The sequence below is a fragment of the Malus domestica genome, chromosome 12 (assembly GCF_042453785.1).
Source record: "Malus domestica chromosome 12, GDT2T_hap1".
In the NCBI taxonomy this organism is placed as follows: Eukaryota; Viridiplantae; Streptophyta; class Magnoliopsida; order Rosales; family Rosaceae; genus Malus; species Malus domestica.
In genome coordinates, this window is record NC_091672.1 from 13,065,974 (window position 1) to 13,085,487 (window position 19,514).

Here is a 19,514-nt window from a genome sequence, read left to right on the forward strand (position 1 = left end):
AGAAATATTGCAAAAGCAACTCCTCCTTCATCTGATGCTGTGGACAAGAAGCAACAAGTGATTTAAATCGCTCATAATATGTAGGAAAAGACTCACCTTCATCTTGTTGAATTCCACTTATTTTTTTACGAAGAAGAATGATGCGAGAAGTGGGGAAAAATTTCTCCAAAAACGCCCTCTTCATACTCTCCCAAGATGTGACAGTTCCGGGAGCTAACTCGTACAACCAATCCTTGGCTTTATCCATTAAAGAGAATGGAAAAGCCTTCATCTTCAAAATACTTCCATCGACGTTAACCGGAGTCATGCTTGAACACACCACTTTAAATTCTTTTAAATGCTTGTTCGGATCCTCCATAGACAGACCATGATATTTTGGAATGTGGTGGAGCAAACTTGACTTCAACTCGAATTCCTCGGTCTTTCCTTGGGCAGCCGCGGGATATTGGATACACAAAGGTGCGGCATTATCTAATCCCGAAGCGGCGAGCTCCTTGAGTGTTCGGTTGTCCATGGCCATGTCTTGCACTACTTCTCCCACTTGTGTCATGGCATTCTCTTCAACCTCAACTTCTTGCTCTTCTAATTCAGGCTTGGGATTACGAGGATTAGACTCTTGCAATTTCTTTTTCCTTCTCAAAGTCCTCTCAAAATCACCGTCAAAGTCGGAGAATGCTCACGAACAGGTTGTGAGCTACGGGTCATAAACTAGTACCTGCACACAAGAGCAACAAAGTTAATAACCAACTTAAGAAACTCGGCACAAGTAAGGAATTAAGGTGCCTATACACGGCACACAAACAAAACACACACACACGGTGCAAAATTTAAAAACAAAACAAACAAGAAAAACTAAACAATTTAAACAAGACTCAAGACAAGGGATTAGCGACTTTGCTAATCCCCGGCAACGGCGCCAAAATTTGATGCGTAAAATAACTAAACACACAAATTAAACCCTCTTTTTATCAATTGTAGTAAAGTATGTAAGTAGGGATCGTTCTAGGCCGGGGATTAGGAGGGATTGCTAAATCACTTGGAAACTGACTTGAAAACGTAAAAACAAAGTTTAAAACACTAAACTAGACTCAAAGAATGCAAAACTATACTTTAAAATACTAAGATAAACAAAAAGACTCAAAACAGCCCCTAAACACTCAAAACTACCTTAAAAACACAATCTGGGCAATTTTGGGACTCTCACACAAACTTGGACAAATTTTGGTTTTTCTAATGAAGTAAAACACTTAAAAACATAATCTAAGACAAGTTCTAATTAATATGACTCAAAGAAATAAGATGGGGTTGATTTTTGACGAAAATAATTAAATTAAGACAAGAACAAAGTAAACAAATTCTTAGACAAATTTGGGTGAATCAAAACACTCTAACACACAACCAAAACAGAAATTAAACACTTTGAAACAATAAAGTAAAAGGGGGATTTTGGTTTTAATGAATTTGAAAACAAAACAAACTTTGTAAAACAAAACAGATTGTAAGTGAATTTGAATGAAACTTATGGATGGAAGATTAGCTAGGAGGTTCTTCTCCACATATGTCACACTTGCATACAAAACGATTTCCAGTTGCTTTTCGATAAGCTATGAATACTCAACGCCCCAAATTAACCGTGAATTGCACTAATTAACCCTCAGTTTTTTCCACAAGTTATTAGGTTGGATGATTGCATACGACAACTCAAAACATTCCCTACAAGTTCCCTACATGAATTGCATAATAGAGATACAAGCAAGAATCATTAAGTTCTATGAAAAACATAAGCATTGACGAGGCACTCGTTACTATGATTTGCATGAAACTTATGCCAAGAGTTTACTTAACGTGATTGTGACTAGCAACCTTCACTACTTGTGAATATAAGTTTATAACGATTAGGTGAAACTCCCTTATATTCTAGCGTCAAATTCATGCATGAAAATTAAGCGTGCACTCTTAACCAACATACACAAATTAGTTTTTATATGAACGGATAAGTAAATTGAATTCACAACTTATGAATCACAACTGGATGTAATCAAATCATATTGCAAGTATGAACATAGTTTCGAATCACCCCCTAACTAAGAGGGGTTTAGTTCCTCATACTCACAAAGCAAAGATACATAAAATTAGACATTAAAATCAAAGGAAAGAAAACACCTAAAATGCTCCAACTTGGTAGCAAGTGCATCCAAGATTCCTCCTTTCCCTTGCTTGCGGCAGATTGGGTTATGGACAGATTTTGGGTAGTTTTATGATGTATAATGGATGGGGAATGGTATGGAAGGGTTTAGGGTGAGTGTGGAGGAGTGTTTGATGGTTGGAGGGTGGTGGAGAACTAGGCAAAGAGGGTGGAAGAAGGTGGAGTGGCTGTTATGTTTTCTAGGCACTAGAATGGTGTTTTTTTGGGGTGTTTTGCTTCCTAGGGTGTGTATGGACGAATTTTTGTGATAAAATGATGAATATGGGGGATTGTCCTTTGGCCAAGGGGTGTAAACATGTATTTATAGGCCCCAAAAACCTTAGAAAATCAGGTTAGGTTAAGGATGAAATGCATGGCAATTTGTGTGTGTGGTGTGCAATGGTCCAAGGGTGAAAATGAAGTAATGATGCAAAGTGTGAAGGGTAAAATGGAGTGGTGTTGTAGCTAGGGAGCATGAATGATTGTGTACATTGCATAGAGATGGAAAGGGAGGTGAAATGTGTCAACAAATGGGTCAAAGGTGCAACACATGGCATTGGATTCCAAATGTGAATGATGGAGCATCAATTGGTGCATGTAATGGATGTAAATGTTGTCTAAAATCTAATGAGTGAAGGGAACAAGAGGTATCAAGCAATTGAGTGTAATAATTAAATGAATTGAAGCATGAAATTAGAAATTATGTAGGGGACAAGAGTGATCAAGCATGGCATGGAATCCAAAGGGAATTCTATGTGGTTTGCATGGCAAGGAATGCAAGTTGGGGTGACAGATTTTTGGGCTGTTTTCTTCATCTTTTGGACCATAATTCTTCATATTCTTGGCCTCTTTAGTTCTCAAATTCGTCCATCCACTTGGCCCATGCATTTGCTATCCATTCCAAGCCCGAAACATGCTCCAAAGGCCTCCAAAATGCATCTTCTTGCATACTTTGTACTTAGAGTCTGAAAACACACAAAAATAACTTTGAACACTAAAATAACTAAGGAAATACAACGTAAATGCACAAGAACAAGCTAACTAAGTCGCATAAATATGCTCCTATCACCAAACCGAGAGTGATCGTCGGTGAATGTGATATAGTAGGAGAAGCCTCCTCTCGACGTAGTAGACATAGGTCCACATACGTCAGTGTGGATTAACCCTAGAATTTCAGTGGCACGCTCTCATTTCCTAGTGAATGGAGATTTGGTCATCTTTCCTTTTAAGCAACATACACAAGTACCTATTTGGTCATTACCTAATGGGCGGAAATATCCATCTTTCGACATCTTGCGAATCTTATCAAGGTTCACATGTCCAAGTTTAAGATGTCACATCTTTTCTTGGTTAACTTCTTCTCTAGCCCTTTTGGGTTTTGAGGTATTCCCACTTTCAATACAGTGCATCCCACTACTTGTCTCTAGGTGAAAAAGTCCCTCTATCATATTACCATGAGAGATAATACGACCGTTCAAGTATAAAGTACAACTCATTTTGTCAAACAATATTGAGTGCCCATCTTGTAAAAGCTTAGAGATAGAAATCAAATTCTTTATACTTGAAGGAAAATATAAACAATTTTTAAGTTCCAAGACTTCCCCAGAGGGTAGTTTAAGCATGTAGGTGCCTATTGCTTTTGCAGAGATCTTAGTGCCGTTCCCAACTTGCACAATCATCTCCCCATTGCGCAGTGTCCTGCTCCCTATTAGTCCCTGCAACGAATTGCAAATATGTTGACTAGCGCCTGAATCAAATATCCAGGAATTGGAGCTCACTGTAAAAGCACTCTCTATGACAGAAATAATCCCTTCTAAAGTTCGTGTCATAAGGTTCGCAATGCGCACCCTGTATTTCTTCTTCCAACGTTCATCCTTTCCACAATGAAAGCCTTGGGTCATTTTCCCATCGATGGAAGTTCCTAAACTCTCAAGATCTTGAAAAATCCTTTCCATATTTTGTCCATGTTTGTGAACCAATGTCCCCTTTGCCATTTTGGCATTCAATAGACTACAAACATTTGAGAATCGTACATTACTAGTCTCAATGTCATGCATCTTATGCAAACTTTCACCCATGGCACAAGAAGTGTCCATGTGCTTATGTAGCTTCATAAGCTCCTCACTAAGTGAAGTGAGGATTAAGCATTTAGATTGTAAGTCATCCTCATAGTGTCTATCATAACTTTGACACTCCTCCTTTAAAGCTAGTTTCGTAGGAGGTACATGAGGAGGGGATTGCTTAAGCACATACAATATGTCTTTCACCTTTGAGATGTTCTCAATGTGGCGATACCAAGCAAGGAAACGTTGGCCCCTAAGGCCCCTTTTGTCAAGTATAATGGTGGGTGTAATTTTAGGCATGTCATTAACTACATAACATAACAGAAATCGTATTAGATTGTTGATTTTAAAACTACTTGATTGGGTCTTAAATTAAATAGTACCACCCACTATTTTTGGCAAATTCCACATCCCTCAATGGAATTCGAAAGTTATGCTGAACTCTTAGCGGGGTATGGGAGGCTCACCATTACCAAGCCCACCTCATGATGATACGATGTTGGTTAGCAAAAATAATGATGAGAGAATAACGCTTTAATCATTTACAACTCTTGTAATTACCCATCTAGTTTAGCCTCTAGAGATTGATGCCTCACAATGATATGATGTTGGCACCATTGCACTTAGTTAAGTTATTCCCACCATGCTAGTTCATGTAGGGGTTCAAGAATAGCCTCACAATGATATGATGTCGGCCATCCTCGTTGCCTACCTCACCACATCATGTATGTACATATGGACTCGTCCTGAATGTAAGCACATACTTTGAACTTCCCCATGATAGGGTGAAGTCGGTGCAGGAGTCACAAACGATTGGAGCCCACCATGGTGGAAGGCCTACGAAGAGTTGTTCAAAGCATCTCTCGGTTATCAACTTAATATTCGTTTTGTTGAGGGAGTAGTGTTGGGCTACATCACTTTTATTTTAATCTTATTAAAAGAACTTGGGCCTATCACAACCATTGGTCTAAGTTAATATGAATTAGTAGTATATAATACTCCCACTGTTTTGATGAAACAAGCGAGACTATATGGAACTACTAACGAATGCTTTGCATCCTCATATGGACTATATAGTCATATTAGGTCTTAGGATGTTTATGAACCGTTTGATTTGATCCAACACAAGCCTTGTGTTGGACCTTGGGTCTAAGGTATGTAGTTGTTGATTTTAGTTACGCGTTTAATCTAATTAAACCGTTATTTCCTATTGGGCATTGGACCTAACTATTCCAATTTGCATACAAATAAACAAATAGGAATACTTGAAATAAAGAGAAGGGCTTATGCCCTTTTACAACACATTAGATGGACTTATGTCCATTTACAACAAATTTGAACTAATCAAATTACATTCAAATCTAAACTACTTAACCCAAGCATTCATAATGTAAAGCGGCCAATCACATAGCTCAATTATCGAGGCCTTTGGTTCATAATCACTCTTTTCTTAATCAATCATATTAACTAAGAAAGCAACTTAAACCAATTGGTTTTCGGATTCATAGAATTGATTTAAATGGAACTAAATGAAATGAAAATCCAATTCTCATTCAAAAGACAAAACCATTTTGTTCTCATCATCTTTTGGGCCGAAAAATAATGACCACAACTATTGGGCCATAAATTTAAAATATAAACTTTTGGGGTCACTTTGTAAAAACACAAAAGTCCACAACTTCATGTAATTACAACTAGAACCCAAAAATTTCAACAATAATAAAAAACTTCATTAAAGGAGTAAAACAATTTGTCCTTTAGCGTTTTTGGGCCTTAACGTAAAAACATAAACTTTTGGGTCAAAGTGCAAATACATAAAAGTATCAAAACTTTATGTAATTGCATGAAAGCCCCAAAAGTACCCCCACTAAGGGGTGGCCGGTTTTGGTGGTGAAAAAGGAGGGGGGAAAGGTTTTTGGTGAAAATTTTAAAATTTGAAAGTGTTTTGTGCAAGTGGATAGGTAGGTGAGGAAAAGTTGATTGGGATGGTTTGTAAGAAAAATGTTTTGTCAAACAATAAAGGAATAAATCATCCATCACCAATCAATAATAAACCAAAACTTTATTCAAAGCAACAAACATATTGAATCAAAACACCAAAACTTTTTGTTCTTGGTAAGAACATCAAGAACATTGAAGAACACACATGAAAACTCATAAGAGCTCCATGAATGTTTTCACTCAATAAAACTCAAATTTTCACTACACAAAAGAGGGTTAACATCCTAGGGTACTTAGGGGTTCCAAAAGTCACTTTAAAACTCTTTTAACAAGACAAACATGAACCCAAAAATCCACTCTTTGGATTTGGCCGAATCTCCCCACATACATGGCACCAAATTTTAGTTCCAATATTCATGCTTAAATGAACTACATCTACAACATTTGAGATGCTAAATTTTCAAGCAAAATTTATATTCAAAAGCAAGAACAAAGCTTGTAACATTTACAACATTTAAATCACAAACCATGAAAAACACAAAACCCAAAAGGATTCACCATAAACTAGACCTAGGCTCTTGATACCACTTGAAGAGAAAAATTTTGTCCTAGCTAAGAACATGTGAGAATATTTGAACATATAGGCAAACTATTACCATATTAAAGTAGGCATGCATTCAAAAACAATTCTAAAACCCATGACTTTCAAAGCCTAGTGAATGGTGAACCAAGAGACTCTTCAACAACATTAAAGAGAAGGAAGGATTTAGAGATTCATTACCTTTGAAGTTCATCCTTGTTTACACAAGGGATTCACCCAAGTGGAAGGCCTTCAAGTCACCTCCTAGCTCCTTGGATCTTCCTTGTCATATTCTTCCTTTTGATGCTCCTTTGCTCCTTGAGGATGTGAGGAAAGGATCTCCAAGAACACCAAAGATTTGGTGTCTCTAAGTCTCCACACCAAGGATAAGGTGTGAAGATGAAATGGATGACTTAGAGAACAAAAGATTGCTAGCTATCTCTTCCCTAAGTGGCCGACCTCTTTTAGAGAAAAAGAGAGAAAGTGTTTCTCATTTTTGTCTCAAGAAAACCCTAATGAGGTAAAAGCTATAAAGATGCTTTTATATCTCTTTTCTTAGGTGAGTGGCAAACTTGCAATTAAGCAAAACTTCCCACTTCCCTCACTATGGCCGGCCATCTTAAGTGATTGGGCTATTTGTCCATATTTGTTTTAGTTGCATACAACTTAAACATAATGGACCTAGTGGACCAAACCCTTTTGGACCCCGAAGCCCAAAACTAACTTAAAAGCCCAATACGAACCTTTCGTATAATTAATCAACTAATTAATTAACCTTGACCATTTTCAATTAAACCATTTAATTGCTTATCCATTTCATTTATATTTCTTCACTTTCATCCTTACTCGGTGTACGATCCATTAGGTTCCAATTAGCGAGGCAGTGGGCGATTGTTACTCTTAACAATCAATTGTGAATTGAAACTTCATTTCAATTCTCCCTTTGATTAAGATTAGTGTTTGCTAAACTTCAGGGCTTCCACAAACCATGAGTGACACCTAGCAGCTTGTCATGGTTACCCAAGCTAAATAAAATTGGTTGGAGAACCTATCCAGTTACAATTACAATGCAATACGGTCCTTCTCTAATACAATACTCTTAATCACATTGTTTGAGTGATAGTTTGTTTCATGTCTACTATCCAAAGTAATACTTCTCTATATGATTCAATTGAATATGATTTGGAACATACTTCCTAAGTCATATTCATATGCTTTGGCCAAAGACTCCCGAATCATATCTTAGAGTATTCTCCTTCCACCATGGAAGGTTAGAGATCCCTTGTTGTGCATTCATATGCCTACATGACTAGATAGCTTGACCCCAATAATGTCGTGGACATTCTCGATGGAATGCCTTTGACATGATCAAAGATCAAGGACCTAACTATTAGACATCTATGATGCCTCAGGTCAAATGACTATTTTGCATATTGCAACCAAGGTATTAAATATCGATAATATCGGAAATATCAGTAGTCCGAAAACATGGAAATATCGGGATAATATCGATATCGATAAAAATAATATGGAAACCACGGAAATTGTAAGAAAAACTTGGAAATTTTTATTGAAACTCTGCAGGATGTTTATTTAGTCAATTATCTATTAGTTTATCACAAAAAATTGGAAGGAAATGCATTTCATGATGGATTTAACATTATCAAGTTGATTATATAGCGAGCTGGCAAACATTGTGAGTGTAGAAAATATGTAGTAATTAATGAAAGAAGTTTAAACACACCATAATAATTTATATATAATGAATTAGTACAATATTTTACACTTTATACATTGCATGGTAAGATACATGAGTGACTTAGTACCACATAGAGTTCCTATGAGGTTCAAATTTTTCACTATCTTCATCATCTCTATGTGTAGAGTGAGTGTATTGTGAAGAGTAGTTATCAAATGATAAATCTCCAAAATTGTTTTGCAAGTAATTGTTAATATGCCACCCATATGGATCCGAGATTGGTTGACCTTGTCCATAAGCAAAATCATTTGAAGATTGAGTCTCGGATTGTTTCCATGAGTCACTTGATTCCATCCCATCAGGAATCAGATATGAAGGGTAGGGAAATGGTTGGTTATGATTATAACCATAGTTACTACTTCCCAATCCAACAGAGTCCGAAGTTATAGATAACGAGTCATCTTCTTGACTTGACAAAATCCCCTTGCCTCTTTCTCTATGAGTATAGTCCTTCCCTATGGCACCAATTCCTGGTCCTGCCCGCCTACTGCCATGGTCTTCATCCTGTGTTGCATGCATGAAGTTTGCCTCACCAGTGAAGGGGCTCATAAATCCGGGAAGTGGTTCAACATAGTTTCCATATCCACCACCACTACCTCCAGCTCCTCTATATCCTTCATCATTCCCACCTCCGGTGGTAGGTGAGTCTTCTCCTGATCTTGTACTAGAGCTATCATTAGTATCAGCACGATGTTGTGTTTGTGTAGGATTGGAAGAAGGTTGAATTCCAGTGTTTCTTGGTCTTGGGCGCAAAAGTTCTTCCACAGAGTCAGTGCTGCTAGATCCCACCTCCTCCGCTAATACCCTTTCTACATTTATCCCTTCATTACGTGCTTCTTCAGCAACTCTATGAGCTGGGTTGCCTTCATCATTATCTAAATGAAGAGGTCTAATCCATTGATAAAGTTGGTTACCCTCTGTATCATCATCTTCATTAACAATATCAAACACATCTAATGGGTCACCACGGTCGACATGATCTATTTCTGCTTCCTTATCTCGAATTTGAAGCTTCATGTTGTAGTAGCAATAAACTAATTTTTCCAACCTACTATGAGCCAACCTTTTTCTTTGCTTTGTGTGTATGAGTGCAAATGTGCTCCAATTTCTTTCACAAGCAGATAAGGAAGCTGTTTGTGATAATACTTTGATTGCTAACTTTCTCACAGTTGGTGCATCGGTCTCATACATGATCCACCATTCAGCTACAATGAAAAACAATGTTGATAAGCCTAATAACTCCAACAAATTCTATTATAAACTTATCGTGAAATATGTTTACACTCACTAGGAGACATTTTTGTTCGAGCAACAACTGATGTTGATTCTCCAAAAGTTCTTCTTGCATCTTTAAACCATGTTAGCTGAATTCAATAAATCGTGTTAGTTTAATCCAACAAAGTAATTATTATAATTTAAGTAATTGTGTACCTCATTTCCAAATTGGCCAACTGCTGTTGATGCAGGGTCTAATTTAGAGTATACATTATGTACGTATAAGGGTACCATCATCTCCAACACCGGGTCTGTATTGGTATCGAGGATTCAAATAATATGCTGTTCAAAGAAACACATACTCTAATAAGAGAAATAATACTTATGCAACTAAAGAAATGAATTGCAAATTATGACATAATTTATACCTGCTGCATGCAAATCGTGGTATAATGTTTTATACCATCGGTCTTCAATTATCTTTATGACCCACCTTGCACCATGTTTTCTTTCCAATTCATCCTTCACTACACGCATCAACTCATATATTGCCCCCATAGTAGGATACACTTTTGTGTCAACGATCCGTAAAACTTTGTAAAGAGGTTCAAACACTTGGCACACATGTTCTGATTGAGTCCAAAAAGCATGATCAAGCACTATACTTTCCACCATACGACCTGCATTTGAGCGGCTCAAATTGTGGTTGGCCCAATCGTCACTAGTGAATAGTTGCTTCAACCTTGCTTTCTTCTTAAGTAGGTTGTCTAATGCAATATAGTTGGTGGCGAATCGAGTGGTAGCTGGACGAATAATTTCTCCTTTGCAAAATTCACGCATCTTTGCCAACAACCAACCGTGATTGTAAATATAATTTGTGATCGTTCTAGCTCTTTTTACCACAGTAGCAACATTCTCTCTCTTCCCCATTGCCTCAAACATGAGATCAATACAATGTGCTGCACATGATGTCCAAAACACATTATGATGCTTCATTAACTTTTTTCCAGCTTTGAAAAATGCAGAACCGTTGTCGGTCACGACTTGGACAACATTATGCTCTCCCACCTCCATGATTACATCCCTCAATAATTTGTAAATATACTTGTAGTTCTTTATATGATCTGAAGCATCAACAGACTTCAAAAAAATTGTCTTTCCCTTGGAGTATACCATGAAGTTTATGATAGACAATCTGGTCGGGCCAGTCCATCCGTCACACATGATTGTGCAACCATTAGTTTCCCACTTTGACCTCAACTTGTTAACATACTCGCCAATGTCTTTATACTCCATATCCAAATATTTGTTTCTTATCTCATAGGGAGTGGGAGGTTGTACTCCAACACCGGCCTGTTGACATCCCACTACCATATTTTTGAAATGATGTGATGATGCTTTCTCAGCAGGGACATTTTCATAGAGAAAGAACTTGCTAATTAGATGCTCCATTCCCTCCTTCACATTACCTCCAGTGAAATAACTCCAAACACTCTTTTGACGTGCTTTGGATGACTTATATAAACTTGGGGCTATTGGTAGTGTTGGTTATGATTCTCTAAGACTATCTCCCCGTCTCATTTGTGCACCACCACTTGTCCCGGAACCTTGTGCTCTATTAGGAATTTTATGAATGTGTTCTCTTTCCCATGCTGACTGTTTGGAGGCACGTAATGCTTGTTTCAAACTGCGTCGTTCTTCAGGTCCCATGTTATCATCACATTCGTTCTCATTGTCATCATCATCACTGTCAACCACTTGGCCAATGACTTCTCCTCGTAGCCCAACTCGAATATTTTCCATTCCATGTGTTATCTTTTCCTTCTGCTGTTTTTTATTTTTTAATAATGTGCTAATGAATGCCTTCACTTCTAGGGGGACATTATCGCATCGTTGGACATTTTTTGCTGGATCTAATCCACTAAGATGTACTTAAGTCATGTCACTCCGCCACTCTTCATTACCCGACCACAATATTTGCAAATTGTGCCATGTTTGTTTCCGTCTATTGGGTCTCCATGTTCCCAAGCTGGATCACGTTTAGTAACTCCATTTGACATCTTAAATGTACCTATATTTATTTTTCATGAAAATTAGACAATTATTTTTTGGCCAAAAAATATAGTAGTGATGACGGTTATATAAGAGAACCTAAATAATAAAGTTATTCTACAGAAGAATTAAATACGAAGTAAAGAAAATGATTGTAAAAATTTAAGTAATTATAAAAATAATATGGAATAATAAAACCTAATATTAATGAATAATAATCCAATTTGATAAAAAAAATAATCCTAATATAAAACATAGTGATGAATAATAATCCAATTTGATAATAATCCAATTTAATAATAATCCAATTTAATGAATAATCAAATTTGATTATAATCCAATTTAATGAATAATAATCCAATTTGATAATAAAAAAAACCTAATATTAATGAATAATAATCCAATTTGATAATAAAACCTAATATTAATAAAATAATAAATAACATTAAACATATTAAAATTATCCTAGGGAATAATTATACAACATTACTTAATTACTTAAAAAAAATTAACATGTAATTGTTAACATTACTTAATTACTTACAAAAATTAACATGCAAGTATTAATTACTTAAAAAAATTAACATACGAGTCCACACAAATTTTTTTGTTGTTGTATAAATTACAATAATATAAATATAAGTTTGTAAACTTACTTTAAATATGGAACCCTTTGTGTTCAAGCTCTGGAATGGATCTGGAATGGCTTTGAAAGGGGTAAGGGAAGAAGAAGAAACAAAAATGCTCTGAATGACTCTGATACTCCACCTCTTGAAAGAATATCACAGTGGCACACGGTTTTGAATGAAACCACCATCCATGGTCTAAAATCGTACAAGTTATAATTGTAAAAGTTGTCTGCGCTTTGAATTATTTAGATTCTTTTCAATGAAATCACCATTATTTTTGTCCATGGTCTGAAATTGTCAAAATAATTGTAAAATTTGTCAGAAGTTCCTGAGTGTGTCTTGAGTCCTGACAGGAGGAACCACACACACACACACAACGCACGCAACCACACAACAACGCACGCACACAAACATCACACACGCAGACACTCAGTGACCTCTGTCTCTGTCTCTCTCTCGATCCTTCTCTATTCTCTCCATTCTCCACTCCCACACACACACACAGAGATCTCTCGATCTCTCTTCTCCTTTCTCCCACACACACACCATGGCCTTCTGCTCCTCCCTCTCCTTTCTCTCTGCACCGAGACCCACATACACCTCTCCTTTCTCTCTGCACCGAGACCCACACGCACACCATCGCACCTGCTCCGACGAGTTTCTTCAATTTCCCCGGTTAGGTAAGCTTCGGGTTTTTCTTTTTCTATTCTAGATCGAAGCTTAGATGTGAAATTGAAGTTCTATCTCGTGTTTTTGCAAGGTTTTTGGGATGAAATCGGCTCGGGAATAGGCACACCCATCTCCGGCGAGGCCGTGGGTGTCGACGAACTTTCCAAACACCTCCGACCGTTTCACAACAAACGGACGTTATAAAGATGTTCCTCTCGTCTTCTATTTCATTTTCATACCTAGATCGGAGTCTAAGGGGCTCTTTACAGTCGGCCGGAGCTATAGAAGCTCCAGTGTTCTTCTCCAATTTGCACAGTTCCGAAATTTCGCGATAATATCGACAATATCGCAATATTTTGACGAAAACCAATTGGATAACCATTAAAATATCGGTCTTGCGAAAAATCAATAATATCGGTGAAATATCGCCCATATTATCGGCATTTAAGACACTGATTGAAACTAACGAGTTTTTACATGACATGTATGTTCGAACTCTCTTTTGATCGTTGTTCAGTGTACTCGATTACTCTTTCGAGCACCTATGTGTTTGTCTTAGTGTCCAACACTAAATGACTTGAGACTAGTCATACTCACGTTTGAGTTGACATAACACATACTAACCTTAGCGGATTGTCAATGCCCAATTGGCAATCCTATGGCTAGGAACGGTTTAGGAATGAACATAAGAGAAAGGTCTCGTTAATCTAACTTACTTAGATTACTTCTCTCAGATTAAATACTTTCCTTGGATTCCCTTATTGCTTAAACACATGATACAATAAATAGTGATTAAGAATAAGCTTTGCCCTTCATTAAACATATAATAGTTTAATACAATAAGTATTCCAAAAGCTATTACATCAAATGAGTGGCTTTGTGGGCATACTTCCAACATTCTTCTTGCAGGCTTTGTCTGATAAATCTCTCACTTTCACTTTTCCTTTGTGATGAACTACCTTCTCCTTTTTTAGCTTTCTTTTCTAGTGATTGAAAGTTGCTTTTTTTTTTTTTCTCTGCTCCCCTTTTCAGACCCATTCTCGCAAAAATACTTTGATTTTCCTCCCTTGATTGCTACGACTCAACACTTGTTATATTGCCACTATTATAAATCCGTAGTGGCGCAAGGTTTCTCCCCCCAGCATTTCCTTCTCTGTCTTCTTCAGATGTAGGTATTTGATTTCCCGAGCCGCCCTAATTGTCTTGAATCGTTGGGCTTGGATTGGCCCTTTCATAATCATTCATGTTCTCAATCAGTGGCGGATCCAGGAATCTTACCCCAAGGGGTCGCAGTGTAAAAGTTCAAATAAAAATTTAGGATGGAAAAACATATTGAAAATGAAATCATAGTACTTTCATTCATAATTCATAATGGAAACAATATTACAATATTACAAACTATAATTGTCCACGACAAGGTTTCATATTTTGAAAACGAAGCATTATAGCTTCATTTTCAATACAAGCAAAAATATCTCTCTCAATATAAACAAGCAAGCTATCACTCAACCATTGATCTCCCATTTTGTTCCTAAGTGGACCCTTAACAATATTCATGACAGAAAATGCTCTCTCCACTGAAGCAGTTGCAACTGGTAAAACTAAAGACAATGTAATGAGCAAATATACATAATTGAATACTTGATGCATCCTTGTCTCCACCATTTTTTTTTTGCAAGATCACCAATCCCTTCCAATTGAGAGAAATCACTACTAGAACACACATAATGAATATAAATCTCAAATTGATCTTCAAGTGCCAAACGATCTTCATCCGAAAAGTCTTGAGGATAAAATTGAGCAAGACGAAGTAACTTTGGTTTATCAAAAGCTACAAATGAATCTTTCGGACTCAAACATGCCATACAAATAAGCAACTCGGTATTTACCTCATTAAAGCGATCCTCTAACTCCGTAATTTGCTCATCAATGACATAAATAAAGAGCTCCACACGATAATGATGACGATTTGTCTTTATTGGAGCATAACGCCTTGACCTCCCTGGAAGTATAAATGCCTCTTCCATGTTAGGAACATCAATATGATGTTTTTCACAAAAAGAAGATACTTCATCAACCAATGCATCGAACCCATTATTCCTCATCCAATATAGCTTTTCCTTGCATGATTTCACTAAAGCCATTGCATTCACAATTTCTTGATCTTTCCTTTGCAATGCTTGTGACAAATCATTTGTGAGTCCCAATATGACTTTCATCAAGAAAAGGTGAAACACAAACTCAAAAGTAAGTATCACTCTCATTAACGTATTTGCTTCACCCGCACTTTCATTGGGATTATCATCAATAACCATTTGAAGCACATGAACCACGGATGAAAACATAGAAATGATGCTAATCAAGGTACCATAGTGTGAGTTCCATCGTGTGTCACCGGCACGTTTGAGACTTGTTTCTTGATTTAAGCCTCGCCCCATTATAAGACAATCATTTTCAAAAGCTATCACAAGCTCTTCTTGAAGTTGCCCTCTAAGTGAATCACGTCGCTTACAAGATGCTCCAACATGATTAACCACATTATTAGCCGTTGAAAAAAAAGAGGCAATGTCTATATTATTCTTTGCTACGGCAACAAGAGCTAGTTGAAGTTGATGAGCAAAGCAATGAACATAATATGCACAAGGTTGTTCTCTCAATATCTTTGTTTTAAGGCCACTCAACTCACCTCTCATATTGCTAGCACCATCATAACCTTGTCCTCGTAGCTTGGAAATGCTCAAACCGTAGTGAGAAAACAATGTGTCAATAGCATCCTTTAGTGAACTTGAAGTAGTGTCGGTAACATGTTGGATACCCACAAATCTTTCAATTACATGGCCGTTGTCATCCACATAACGCAACACCATAGCCATTTGCTCTTTCACAGACACATCACGTGCTTCATCCACCAATATTGAAAAGAATCTATCTTTTAGACCATCCATGATAGCATCAAGTGTTTCAAGGGCACATGAATTCACAATTTCTTTTTGAATGGAAGGAGCTAGTAATTTGAGATTCCCCGGAGCATTTTCCATCACAACTTCTCTAACTTTATCATTATTATCTGCAAGGAATTGCAATAACTCCAAGTAATTTCCCCTATTGCTTGAAGTGGCACTTTCATCATGGCCACGAAAAGGAAGACCTTGTCGTAATAAAAACTTAGTGCACTTGATTAAAGCAATCAAGCATGTGCGATAAGCCTAACGAGCTTGGTCAGAGTGTTTGCTCACTGCCGTTTCAATATGTGTAGCTTGATTCATCAAATTTGTAGCAGCTTCTCTAGCCTTATTATGAACACTCCCAACCGGTCCAACATGCATCTTAAATCTTTCTCTCCCTTTCTTCCAATTCTTAAATCCATCTCCAGTGAAAGCTTCACTACCCACTTGTTCAAAATTGGTTTTAAAGAGATAGCAATAGAGACAAAATGCCGCATCTTTAGATACACTATACTCCAACCAATCAAACTCATCAAACCATTGGGGAATGAAGCGTCGATTAATTCCCGACATATTAGTTATTGGGAAATTATGACCTTTAGGTTGACAAGGTCCTTTTTGTAGATATAATCTTCGGACCTCATCTCTCATATTAGCGTCATAATCTATTATTCGAGTTCTTAATCCAGGATCCGCTTGAAGATTACCCAAAACATCATCTAACTGACTTTGTCTTGAACTTGGAGTTCTTGAACTACCAACAGTATTTGAACTATCAACATTATTCGAACTACCCGAACCCGATGATGACTTTCTCTTAAAAAACCGTTCCATAATAATGCTTGCTACATATTCAAAATAAATACTCACAATATAAACAAACCATAAACATAATCAAAATAAATATGAATTGGATTTCAATTAAATTAAATATCTCATCTTGCATTCTACATATACAAAATAATGAAAATAAAAACTCACAATATAAACAAACCATCAATATAATCAAAATAAATATGAATTGAATTTCAATTAAATTAAATATATTCTACATATACAAAATATTCAAAATAAATACTCACAATATAAACAAACCATAAACATAATCAAAATAAATATGAATTGGATTTCAATTAAATTAAATATCTCATCTTGCATTCTACATATACAAAATAATGAAAATAAAAAATCACAATATAAACAAACTATCAATATAAACAAACCATCAATAAAAACAAACCAATAAAAACTCACAATATAAACAAATCATCAATATAAACAAACCATCAATAAAAACTAACAATAAAAACTCACAAAATAAATATGAATTGAATTTCAATTAATTAAATATATTCTACATATACAAAATATTCAAAATAAATACTCACAATATAAACAAAGGGAGGAGATGGAGTTGGAGCCGTCAGCAGAGGAGCAGCAAGGGAGGAGATGGAGTTGACGTTGAGGGTTTGGGGGCAGCAGCAGCAAGGGAGGAGAGGAGTTGAGGGTTTGGGGGAATTGAGTTAGGGTTGGAGGATGAAAAATTGGGGCTTTTGATTGTATAGGAGTCGGGTAGGAATAGGAAGGCTGGGACTGGGGGGGGGACACGGTGGGAATTATATATATATTTTTTTTGTTCGGCCTGGCCCAAAACGACGCCGTTTTGGCCAGGTCATTTAAAAAAAATTCCTGGGCCAAAACGACGCCGTTTTGCCCGTCTGTTTTGAAAAAAAAAAGAAGCAGCGCGCGCTGCTTCTTCTTCCTCTTCCTGCCGAGCTTCGTTCAGGATTTCTGTCGAACACTTGGCGTGCGAGTCCGACCCCGATGACCCCAGCTCCAAGAGGTCGCATATGGGAGCTTCAAGGTTGCTTCCATGGTTTCCAAGGGGTCGTGCGACCCCGACGACCCCACTGTGGATCCGCCCCTGTTCTCAATCATCTCCTCAATGCTTATTACTCATGATTGGGCTAGATGTTGTTACAGCCCATGAACTTGCATTTCTTTGTCCTACCCCAGGCCCACTCCCCATAAATTCTTGCCGAGTCCTTTTCACTCGACCCCCCACCTATCCATTGCACCGCCTTATGGCCCTGCCCACCGTTTCTGTTTGTTTCATGGAATTCTCTAGGGAAAACATTCCTTGTTTTCACTGACAATTGATTATTCTGTTCCCTTACGTGTCCCCCATTGTGCTTACCACGTGAATCACTTTCCTGTTTGCGCGTACCATCCACTTGCCTCCCATGTTCTCCCCTTCTGGCCTCCTCCCTAGTTGTCCCTGCAAGTCTTCTCTCTCCTTGAAAGCTCACCAGTGGTCTACTGTTTTTCTGTATATCTCGAACCGCCGCAGTCTTCATCCATTCCCCATATCCTGCAACTCCATTCTATTTGGTCCGAAAGAACATTCAGAATTTACATGCCCCGTCCTACCACAATTATAACAAAAATATTGAAGTCTTTCTTTCATATCGAAATTCAACCCATGTATCTCTGTCATTAGACCGAGGTAGCCAACAACCTGGAATAAAAGGATTTCTTGTATTCACCATAACTCTAACCCGCATAAATCCCCTGGCTAATGATAGATTTTCCACCTCCACTCCATTAGTTCTCCAATTGCCCTTGCCAGCCTTCTTGCATTTTCTTCTGTGATCAGATACAAAGGTACACCTCTGATTTGGACCCAGAATGGGACCAAATGAAGTTGAATTTCCTCCAAAGCTAGCTCTTGTGCCCACATTTTGACTAAAAAAATTTGCTTCATAACTGCCAATGGTACGCAAGTTTACTAGAGTGTAAGACGTTGAGAGCTGATAAAACTAGGAAGACCATATTGAATTGATTGTAACTAAACTAGAAACGAAGTTTGAATCTTGTTCTAAAAACCGCAAAGAGTATATTAGAGATCTCTCACACCGAAAAGAAACCCACTCACCTTGGAGGAAATACTTTCACTCCCGAGAGAAGACACTAATTTCCAGTGTTTTGTACTCTACATTAAACTATTTATGTGAAGACTTACATAAAAGAAAATTATAATGAGGATTCTTTGGCGATCCTATTACAAAACATGCAAAGTTTAACCTTGGAATTATTATATGGAGAAAATAGTCTGCCGCCATGCTAACTTCTCGGAAGATATGATTGATGTGGTAGAAACTAACGCACAAATTAAATCTCATAAATTATAGTATGAGTAAGTAGGGATCGTTCTATTATGGGGATTAGAAGAGATGCTAATCAACACAAATTAAACTTATAAAATTGAAAACTAAGTTAAACTAACAACAAAACATTGAGGGGGGATTTTGGACGAATTTAATTAAAACAAAAGTAAAGTGCAACAAGTAAATTAAGTTGTGAATGAAATATGGATGAGAGGATAGCTAGAGGATTCTTCTCCACACATGAAACATATGCATACAAATCAATTTCCAATTATTCTTCCTATAAACCATGAATGACAATGACCCAAA

At 37.1% G+C, this 19,514-nt stretch overlaps 1 protein-coding gene across 1 annotated transcript; it reads right to left on the minus strand.

The window, feature by feature from the left end:
• Positions 1–694: 694 nt before the first annotated feature.
• LOC139189819 (uncharacterized) lies at positions 695–18,778 on the minus strand. The gene is made up of 5 exons (XM_070809050.1): positions 18,659–18,778; positions 18,266–18,422; positions 16,305–16,883; positions 14,983–16,160; positions 695–715 (listed from the first exon to the last, which is right to left on the minus strand). Exons 1-5 carry the CDS (start codon positions 18,776–18,778, stop codon positions 695–697), a joined length of 2,055 nt encoding a protein of 684 aa, XP_070665151.1.
• Positions 18,779–19,514: the final 736 nt, after the last annotated feature.